Source organism: Corella eumyota, chromosome 1 (genome assembly GCF_963082875.1).
Source record: "Corella eumyota chromosome 1, kaCorEumy4.1, whole genome shotgun sequence".
Classification (NCBI taxonomy): domain Eukaryota; kingdom Metazoa; phylum Chordata; class Ascidiacea; order Phlebobranchia; family Corellidae; genus Corella; species Corella eumyota.
In genome coordinates this window covers 2,478,600-2,488,438 of record NC_137490.1, presented here as the reverse complement: position 1 = coordinate 2,488,438, position 9,839 = coordinate 2,478,600, and the positions used below count along the sequence as shown (strand labels likewise).

At 28.6% G+C, this 9,839-nt stretch overlaps 1 protein-coding gene across 1 annotated transcript; it reads right to left on the bottom strand.

The window, feature by feature from the left end:
* On the bottom strand, positions 1–2,802 carry LOC145761341 (uncharacterized). The gene is made up of 4 exons (XM_082574576.1): positions 2,576–2,802; positions 2,395–2,479; positions 2,166–2,262; positions 1–2,047 (listed from the first exon to the last, which is right to left on the bottom strand). The coding sequence occupies exons 1-4, from the start codon at positions 2,710–2,712 to the stop codon at positions 1,218–1,220; spliced, it is 1,149 nt and encodes a 382-aa protein (XP_082430702.1). The 5' UTR covers positions 2,713–2,802; the 3' UTR covers positions 1–1,217.
* Positions 2,803–9,839: the final 7,037 nt, after the last annotated feature.

The window sequence follows — 9,839 nt, the reverse complement described above, 5'->3', positions numbered from 1 at the left end:
TATTAAATATAGTCTCAAAAGTTAGAAAAAGTGTATAAAAAGGGTATATTAGGATATAATGTAAGAAATAACGTAATTACAGTTTGTTTACAATGTAGTTTTGTTAACGAAATATTTAAAAATCTTATGTTTAATGAACCGCATACACTTTTTTTGTTTATTCTCACTATTTTTTTTCGAGAATTTAAAATAACTTGCTCCTGTTAAAATAAATAATAAAAAAGATACTTAAAATTTTTAAAAAGGTAAGTTATAAAATTAGTTTGTTGTATTAATGTCTAAAAAGCTATTTAAAATGAACGTAAATTATCGTGACGTCACGAATCTCGCTCTCGATTTTTAAAATCGCATGAGCTAGGACTTAAACTCGATTAGGGTTAAAAAACCAGGGTTAGGCTTCCAACAAAAATATATCGAGAATGCAAAAATTTCGATTTGATATTAAAAATTATAGCTACTCGTGAATAAGATAGCACTGCGAAATGCGTATGAAAGAATTAGCTGCGTCAGTAAGTAGAAGAGAAAATTAGTTAGGATCGTCAAGTACGAAGGAGAATAAGGCAGTGCCGTGAAGTACACGAGAGAATAAATACTACTGTAATGTACAAAAGAGAATTACCCAGGACCGCAAAGTACAAGAGTTTTTCTAAGAACAGTAAAGTACAAGTGATCCGGTTTTTTATTGAATATTGTAGAGGAAGAGACACCTAGCGTATTGCCGTTGTCTGTGTAATCGGCCATCCACCGAAACCTTAGACTATTCATACGATTCGGATATACAACCTCGTGTGTGGTGATGGTATTTTCTTTCGCTCGGTGTCACTGCGTTGCGAATCACGTTCTCGAGACCGTGAACAATCCCCGGGTTTCATCGTAAATAAGCACGGAGATTTGTTCGACGCTACCCCGTCGAGCAAACAGCCTGATCGCGGGCTTTGTGATTCTCTAAATGTTGTCGTTTCGCATTTTTCTTCTTCGGCTTTTTTTCCTTTGCTTCGTTTTGACTACTATTTTGTTGAACAATATAAGTAGTCGTATTTATTTAATCAAAACCAAATGATACGTTACGAAAATAATATTTAAACAGAATCCAAATTAAATAATACTTATAGGTGAAAAATTGTAAATAAACAATTTGCTTTATTAGATTTTAAATTTTTAAATTGTTAATGAATAAACAAGTTAAAAATGTTTTGTGACGTCATAATAGTTTAAGATTATTTCAGATTAGCGACCTTGGTTAAAAATTCAGAAGTGAGTTTAATATTTTTATTTTTTCGGTCATTATTTTCCCAGTCAGTTGCCTTATAATATATTTCATTTGCTTTTAAATAACAATTTTCGGCCTCGTTATACAGTTTCATGTTTTGATATGCAACACCCATATTATGGTAACACAAACCAAACACTCGATATAAACAAGCATCGTGGTTTAACTCGTTTGACATAAACGATATCGCTTCTTTGTTAACTTGCACAGATTTATCGTAATCACCTATACAATTACAACAAAACCCGATATGTTTTAAACACCAAGCTTCATTCTCACATTTCTTTACACGATCAACGTAAAATGTTGTCTTAATTTTCTCGCGTATTTCTTCCAATAGTGGAATGCCGTGTTGTTTAAATTCGATTCGTTCAGATTTTCCCATCGACTTAGCTACTTCTTGCATGGCCCATGCAACCCAAGCTAGTTTCCTAACTTTTGTGTTTGGGTTAAAATGTTGACATAAGTTAGCACTGCATCGAATTAAAGTCATTGCTGTTCGGTTTGCTTTTTTAACAGTTAGTTGTTTAGCGAAACTAGTTATGTTATTAATTATGACGCCACACTCATCTGGTTTCGGTTTAAGTGAAGTTGTCATGGCAACAATCTCACAGCACATTTCTTTTGTTTCTTCCATTTTATTCATCTCGTTCAAACATTCTGCGATTTTAAACATTGTTTTTATGCGTTCTACTTCTGTGACGTCATAAAGAATTTGATCAAACGTCGATTTAGCCCCGGAAAAGTTTTTCGATTTCATCATTTTTTCTCCCAATTCTAAACAAAAATTAATTAAATTGCAAAAATTATAAAAAAGATAAAAACTAAATAATATAAATATTTGTATGAGTTATACAAAAAATACTATAATAAAATGTAATTTTGTTAAAAAAACCTTTTAAATGTTGAATTTCAAAACTATTTTTTCTTTGTCTTTGTGTTGATAAATTTTGCATTCTTGTTGTTAGTTGATTGACTTGGATGTCGTTTGGCTAAAATTTAATTTTTGTTAATAATAAATCTATTTTAGAAACAAAAACCTAAAAAATGTGTTTTTATTTAAAATTTTTATATTGCTATTAGTAAGTCGTTTTAAATGTAGAAATTTCGTTTTGTTAATTAACCTTGTTAAGTTGTTCTATGACGTTCTCTAAGGTCCGGTTTCGGGGAAGTCCCTTCGTTCCAAATGCATTTCGACAATTAGGACAACTAAAAATTTATAATTAATAATAGTTAAACATTTATTTATGAATAGATTGATGTTTAAAGTACAATAAAAGATTTTTTGTTAAAATATCAACTCACCTTTTATTTAAACCTCCAGGTAATTGATCCAAACAAATCTTGCATAAATTATGTCCACATGGTAACATCATTATCGGTTTTTTAAACGTTTCCAAGCAAATTGGACATTTTAGTTCGGCTCTAACTTGGCTATTCATCGTTTTTAGTTTAATTTAAACGATCAGATTTAACTTTAAATGTAAGGATAGGCAATGTCTTACTATACCCTGCGTTTTGTCATTGAGAGTTTAAATTAAAACAGTTCAGGACTTTGTTAAATATTGTAAGCTACAACAACACACAGCAAATATGTTCTCTTTATAGAGGAACAAAAGACAAGACGTAAAGCTTATATCAAGTGACTGGAAAAGTTTTTGTATAAAGTTTTTGATCATAAATCAAAACATTGCGTTGAGTGTAACTTGATATCAAAACATCGAAAACAATTAAAATTTTAACTTTAGGTTTTAATAAATTGACCCTTGCCTTTAAAATAAATCTACACCACTAAACAAAGAAAACAATTTTGTTAAATGGATTAAACAATTTTAAAACAAGTGGTATAACAATTTTAGCATATCAGATGTCTCTTTAATGTTATTCACAAGAAACAAATATTTTCACGTAACAATACATTGTTTTGTAAATCTGCTTTAAAGTAAGTCGTATGATTATTTAAAAAAAAAATGCGCGTTGATTACAATTTGATTTCAAAACACTAAAATTAATTAAGAACCTATTGTTATATTAATTTAACCTTTGTTTTTAGACTGGTTAAGGTTGTTTTATTGTTGTGAATTTTTTTAAGTCACCAATGCTATTTATTTGTATTTTAAAAACTACGTTTAATTTTTTTAAATATTTTAAATTAAATGAATTTTTTAAACCCATATCGACCAAAATAGAAGCAACTAAATTAATAATTTTCTATGCATTTAGTTAAAATTTTGGTCATTTGAAACACTCTTAAAAAGAATATAACAAAAATAGTTATTTTTATAAGAAATGTCGTTTTTTTCATATTATTTACCTGTTATAGGTTATATATTTATATAGAATAGAGTGTGTTTTTATTACGCGTATTAAGCTAAACGTAGATATAAGCTTAAGCGCAAAAAGCATGACATTAGTGCGGCTTGAATTAAAACTATTTTGGTCCGTAATTCAATACCAATATTCGTGGCCGATATCACACTACCAAACTTTGTTGTGAAAAGTAGCTTAACAGAGACATCTAGTGTTTTTATTTTATTTTGCAAATTCAACTTTTATATTATTTTGCATAGAATATGTTTTAGTCTTTTATAATTATAAACACTTGTGAAGCCTAAACAAAAATTTTACTACCATAACTTATAAAAAAACGGTTAACCGCGAAAAAAACAGGTTAAACGTTAAATTTCCTAATTTATTCCTAATTTACAGTTTTACAACTTAATGGAATTGTCAATAATAAAACATGCATTTGGTTTTTACATACATTTTTACAATATCTAAAAAATGTTTGTAAGCGAGATTAACCAGTCAACCGGATAATTTAAACTCGTGGGTAAAAGTTTTTGGCTATTCGGCCAACTTGGCTATTCATCGTTTTTAGTTTTTTTTGTTTTTTTTTATATATATCTTTATCCTCGATGTGGTGAAGTCGAATGCGCGACTTAAACATAGAGTAACATAAGTTACCCCGACCCAGTCCCGAGTTGCCTGTGGCAGTTTGGGATATTATAGAGACTATAATTGCCTGGTAATTATGCTGCTGATTAAGTGCTGGCTCAGCAGTTCAAAGTTTAATATAAACGAACACATTTAACTTTAAATGTAAGGATAGGCAATGTATTTCTATACCCTGCGTTTTGTTATTGAGAGTTTAAAATAAAACAGTTCAGGACTTTGTTAAATATCGTGAGCTACAACAACACACAGCAAATATGTTCTCTTTATAGAGGAACAAAAGACAAGACGTAAAGCTCATATCAAGTGACTGGAAAAGGTTTTGTATAAAGTTTGTGATAATAAATCGAAACAACGCGTTGTCTATTATTTGATACTTATCAAAACACTGAATTTAATCAAGACTTCAACCCAGGGTCTTATTAATTTGACCTTTGCCTTTAGAAAAGTTTTTACATCGGCAAACAAAAAGGCAAATTTGAAAAAATTAATTAAGAATTTTTAAAACAAGTGGTATAACAATTTTAGCATATCAGAAATCTCTTTAATGTTATTTACAAGAAAACAAATATTTTCACGTAACAATACATTGTTTAGTCAATCTGCTTTAAAGTAAATCGAATCATTGTTTACATAAAAAGAAATTTCGCGTTGATTGTGATTGATGTCAAAGCACTAAAATTACTTAAGAACTTGTAGGAATTTAACCTTAGCTTTAATAAAGGTTAAAGTCGTTTTGTTGCAAATTTTTTAATGACGTTATGCTAGTTATTTTCTTAGCAAAGTCTAATTTTATTAAATAATTTTTTATTTTATTATGTATAGTTTTTAGATACTTTTCTAAGTTTTGGTTAATTTTTTCAATGTTACCGAGTAAAACTAAATTAATCAAATTCTATGCACCAAATTTAAATTTAAATTTTGGTTGTTATAAAACACGCTTAAAATAAAAAAAATTTTTATTCAAGAAACGTTGTTTTTTCCATATTATCTCACTGTAATAGGTAACATATTTATTACTACATGTAAAAAACATGCTTAAGCGCAAAATGTAAGGCATTGTGCGGTTTGAATTAAAAATATTTTGGTTCGTAATTTAATCCCAATAGCTGTGAACTGAAATATCACACTATAAAGCTTTTAAACATACGTTTTACACTAAGTTGTAAAAGGTAACTCAACAGAGACATCTAGCGTTTTTTAATTTGTTCTGCAAATTTACCTCTTTTATTTTTTGTGTTTTTTATCTAGTTTTAAGTTAACTTTGGCAGTTTTAGGTATTCTTAAGCATATTGCCAAACAATTAACCGGCAGATTTGTTATAAAACAATAGTTTGAACTCCTTCTTAAGACCTCATGCTGTAAAGGTTATTGATTCGACTCCACTGCTTTTTTACAGACAGTAAAACACAAAAAGTATAGACGTTAATCAGCGTCCATAATTTACGATGAACTTAAAATAATTCTTAAATATCGGGACGTGCATTTGGTATTACAAACATTCTCACAATACCTTAAAATGTGGGTACAGCAAGATTAACCAGTCAACCGGATAATTTAAACTCGCGGGTAAAAGTTGAAAAATTTGCCGATTCGGTAAACTTGACTTTACCCAAATTATGCTTGTATTTTGAGACTCGGAATTTCCTTGTATTATGCTTGTATTTTGAGACTCGGAAGTTATTTTTGGCGAACTGGTCATAAAAAGCACTGTGTTTTGACGGCTTCGAAATTTCCAAAATGCGAAAACTTTTTTGCAACAATGAACACTACACAAGTAAAATAACATTTACCTTCTGAAGATTTACTGAAAAAAAGTTTCATGTTGTGCAAAAAATAAATTATTGCAAAAACAAAATATTTTAATGTTTTTTTTAGTTAATGAAAGCCAGTGCGTTTTAGTTGTAACGTAAACTATTTAATTAATTACAGATTGTGTTTTATTTAACCAAATATTAAGTTAATAGCTAACGAGATTAAACGGAAACAACATGGAAGCCGAGCGAAAGAAACCCAAAAAAAGCAAAACTAAACAAACACCAGATAAAGTTATTAACATGGAAGCAGTCTCTATTAACCCGGTATATTTTCACTGTTTTATTAATTTATTTTGTGGCTTTAAATGCTTTTTAATTTTATTTTTTTATTCGATTTATGTTGTATTAAAAGTTTTTAATTTTATTTGTATGTTGTTTTGTTTTTTCATTGTGATATATGTACATGCAAAGTGATTAGAACACTTGGGTTTGCCACATGAAGTCCTAAGTTTGATTCCTACTGCTCCGATGAGGCGCTATAAACTTCCAGCGTGTCAAAAACCAACCAGCTAAATAATTATTGGACAATTTTAATAAAAATATATCTGTGAAAAAAGTACAAAAAGTCTTGGTGCGGGTAGTAAATGTTACCCTACGTTGACCACATTAAGAAATAATAAACACAAAAAAATTATACGATATTATTTTTGCTTTTTAGAATGTTTCCGGTCGAGCTATCCCTCCGATTCCTGATGATGTATTCGACGAATTTACTTTCGGTGATTTTGATATCTTGAAAGAAATGGATTTGCCAAACATTGAAAAAGGAAAGTTGAGGTGAGATGAATTTTTTTACATAAGAAAAAAAGATTTAATTTATGATTTGTAAAAATTTTTTTTTTTAAATATATTTTTATTTAAAAAACTATACTTTAATTTTTATTAATTTTTTTTATTTAATAGAAAATATGTTTTTGTTTAATGCTTGCTTGTATGATCTAAATTTTACCCAAAAAATTTTCCAAATCTTCAAAATGCTGAATTTTTTTTAACAATTTGGTTAAATGCATGATTGATATGCTGGAAACGAGGCTAAAAAAACTGTAAATCGTATTTGCTTTTTTGTTGCTTTTGCATAAGTAGACCTAAGCTTTCTTATGTGAATTCCAGGCTTAGACTATGACAAAAATCCGAAAAGACTTAAAAAATTTAACATAACTGTCTTGAGTTAAATTCCTGCTACAATTAACATTGACAAAATTTTGATACCTTTTGTTGTTAATATAATTTTTATCTCGTCAATATAATTTAATATTATACGTCATTGAGAGTTAAACCTTTGAATATTTAATTTGTGGTTGCAATATTCAAGTGTGTACTTGCATGGCATAAAATTTTTTTAATATTTGCCTAAAGAATGTTTGTAACATGCTTGTTTTTAGATAACAGAAATTAAAAGACCAAAAAAAACAACAAAAACTTGCAACTTTTCAATTTTAAATGTGATTTACCTTTAACTTTATTTACTTATATAATTAACTTTCCGCCTGCAAGTTATATTTTGCATTAGGCCTACCACATAATTAAAAATTGGGTATTAAGTTAAGGGGCTGACTAAAAATTGGACAAAATTTAAATTATTCGGATTCGACGACTCCGAGTACTTGACTATGACGTCATAATTTTAAATGTCAGGCGGCGCGAGTCAATTTTTGGTTTAACAATAGTAGCATTTTGTACAGGATTAAAAACCAAAAATGCTTTTTATTATTTATTTAAATAACATTTATCGTGACTTTTTTTAATAATAAGTTATTGTCATTGCCGTCAATTTACATTTATGTAATATTAGTATCGCTCTGATCGTTGCACTATTATTACCGCGACCTTTGCTATTGCAAATACTGTAAACATGCTTAATGTCTTACGTTTTAAAAACCAAAAAATATTGAAAATGCAACACGTCGCTTACAAATTGCTGCAAATAAGTTAATTATGTGTTCCCAAAAATCGGTGACCGAGTGTGGAAAAAATACTCCAGACCGAATTTTAAATAATCTTTATTCGGCTAAGTACTAAAAGTACTAACCTGAATTCGACTCGGCCTATCTTCAGGCCTTAGTTGCATGTGTATAGATTGTAACTTATTAAATACAAGAATATTTTCTGCTTTTCCAATAAAGACTTAACTGTTGAGGCCAAAACCTTATCAGAAATGGCACCTCACTTGGTGGAAAGTTTGGTAAGCACTTCATTTGTTCATTATAATCAATTTGTGTTTTAAATTTCAACAAAACTTTTAGTTCCATAGTTGTGCATGATGATATAACAACAACGAAACAAGAAAACTTGGAACCTGAACAAGAGAAACCGACAAAAAGCAAAGCTAAGGAAGGATCAGATGAAGTGATTAACATAGAAGCAGTTTCTATAAACCCAGTAAGTATATTTGTACATGAGATTTGGGGTTTGATTCCTACTGTTTCTTATAAGCAGTACAAATTCCTGGCATGCCAAAGTCAATTAACAGATTAATTATTGGGCAAATATAATTAATAATATCTTAAATTGCTAAAGTTCTATCTAGACTGGATAAGGGTAACAAATGTTTACTCTATATTTAGGTCGGAAAGTTAAAAAAATTTGAACAATTATTTTGATTATTAATATTTTTCTACCTATTAGAATAAGACGGCAGATGTTTTATTAATAATCAAAATATTTGTCAATTTATTTTAACCTAATGACCTAAATATAGAGTAACATTTGTTGCCCTAATCCAGTCTAGATATGATTTTAGCAATTAAAGATATTATTAATTATATTTGCCCAATAATTAATTTGTTTATTGGTTTTGGCATGCCAGGAATTTGTTCTGCTTATAAGAAACAGTACGGATCAAACCCTGAACCTCATGTACCGAAACCGAGTGTTCTTACCATTACACTATGTTGTCGGTATCTTCATTACAGTAAAAATAAAATAAGTTTGTTTATACTTACACAACAACATTTTAGTTAAAATACAAAGTAAAAGTTTGTTTAACTACACAAAAAAATTAATAAAACAGTAACGAATATACTTACTGGGTTTATGAAAACAGCTTCTATGTTAATTACTTCATCTGGTCCTTGCTTAGCTCTGCTTTTTGTCGGTTTCTTTTGTTCGGGTTCCAAGTTTTCTCCTTTTAATGTTGATTCATTATCATGCATAGATTTTGAACTAAATGTTGCGTTAAAATAATAAAACATGAAAAGGTTATAATTAGAGCTTTTTAACAATTTTTCTACCAAATAAAGTGCAATTTTTACTTTTCTTAACAAGATTTTGTTTAATATAAAATTTAGAAAGATGACCCTATACCATGCAAAGACAAACCTTAATATATTGCAATTGCAAAAAAATATATTTGAAGGTTTAACATGCAATGTCGTATAATATCAATGTGTTAATGACAAAAATTGTATTAACAAGTATGAATTGTAGCATCAAATTAGTTAAAATGTTTTACTTTTATATCATTTGCAGTTTGGTCATAGTCTAATAGGCAAGGATTTAGCATAACAAAGTTAAGTCATGCAAAAGCTACAAAAAGCAAAAAACCATTTAAGAAAAGCATAACAAACATGCATTCAGCCATATTGTTAAAAATGTTTTAGTATTTTAGTTTTTGGAAATTTTCTGAGTTAAATTAAGAATGTGCAAGCAAGCATTTATTTTATCAGCAAAAAATTAAAAGCAGAATTTTTTTTTAAATGTATATAGTATTAGTTTACAGCATTTTATAAATGATCTTTTTTATTTTCATTTTAAAAATATAATTTACCTTAATTTTTCCTCCTCAGATTTTGGTTGAT